Here is a 935-nt window from a genome sequence, read left to right on the forward strand (position 1 = left end):
GTCTGATGAGGACTGTCCCCATGTCCCCAAATGGTCGGGGATCCAGATGGAGTCCCCAGCCCCATCCTGCCTGCGATGGCACCCAGTGGGGGGATGGGGTGGTGGGTCTCTCCTTGCTTGAGGGTCCCCACGCACTCTCGTTCTCCGCAGGCGAGCTCGCTTCAAGCGCTCCAACAGCGTGACGGCGGGCGTGCAGGCGGACCTGGAGCTGGAGGGTTTCGCCGGGCTGGCCGTGGCCACCGAGGACAAAGCCCTGCAGTTCGGGCGCCCCTTCCAGCGGCACTCCTCGGAGCCCGAGTCCGGGCGGCGTGCACACGCAGGGCCAGTGGGCGTACCGGGAGGACTACCAGCTGCAGTACGACACGGTGGAGGTGCCCCGGAGGGATGCCTGGATGGAGCGGGGCTCCCGCAGCCTCCCCGACTCCGGCCGCGCCTCCCCCTGCCACCGCGACGGGGAATGGTTCATCAAACTGCTGCAGGCGGAGGTGGAGAAGATGGAGGGCTGGTGCCAGCAGATGGAGAGGGAGGCTGAGGACTACGACCTGCCCGAGGAGAGTGAGTTGGGGGGCTTGTAGGGTCAGGAGAGACTGGGGGTCCCATGGGGCTGGGGGGCACAGCCACGGTCCTGCAGTGCGCCCACCTTGGGACCACCTTGGAGCATCTCGCTTGAGCATCCTGGGGCAGTGGGAGGTGTCCCTGCCCGTGGCAGGGGGTTGGAACTTGATGGAGTTTAAGGTCCCTTCCAACCCAAACCATTCTGGGATTCTGTGGTTCTCTGATCTCCCCTGCCAAGGCTGAAAAGGGTGGGTGGGGGCAAGAAACACCAGGAAAGCCTCTGGGACTGGTGGGGCTGGAGGAGGGAGGGGACCCCACGTGGGCTGAGGAGGTCAAAGCTGCCCCTCTGCCCTCCCCCCGCCAGTCCTGGAGAAGATCCG

General features: G+C 66.4%; 1 protein-coding gene across 1 annotated transcript; it reads left to right on the plus strand.

The window, feature by feature from the left end:
* Positions 1–150: 150 nt before the first annotated feature.
* LOC104469665 (disks large-associated protein 3-like) lies at positions 151–555 on the plus strand (the record flags this gene model as incomplete). Its single annotated transcript, XM_010084254.1, is given in 2 exon segments — positions 151–309; positions 311–555. Coding segments are annotated over 2 exon segments (404 nt in total), but the record flags the coding sequence as incomplete, so codon positions are not given.
* Positions 556–935: the final 380 nt, after the last annotated feature.

This window comes from Pterocles gutturalis, unplaced genomic scaffold (genome assembly GCF_000699245.1).
Source record: "Pterocles gutturalis isolate BGI_N339 unplaced genomic scaffold, ASM69924v1 scaffold37515, whole genome shotgun sequence".
NCBI lineage: Eukaryota > Metazoa > Chordata > Aves > Pterocliformes > Pteroclidae > Pterocles > Pterocles gutturalis.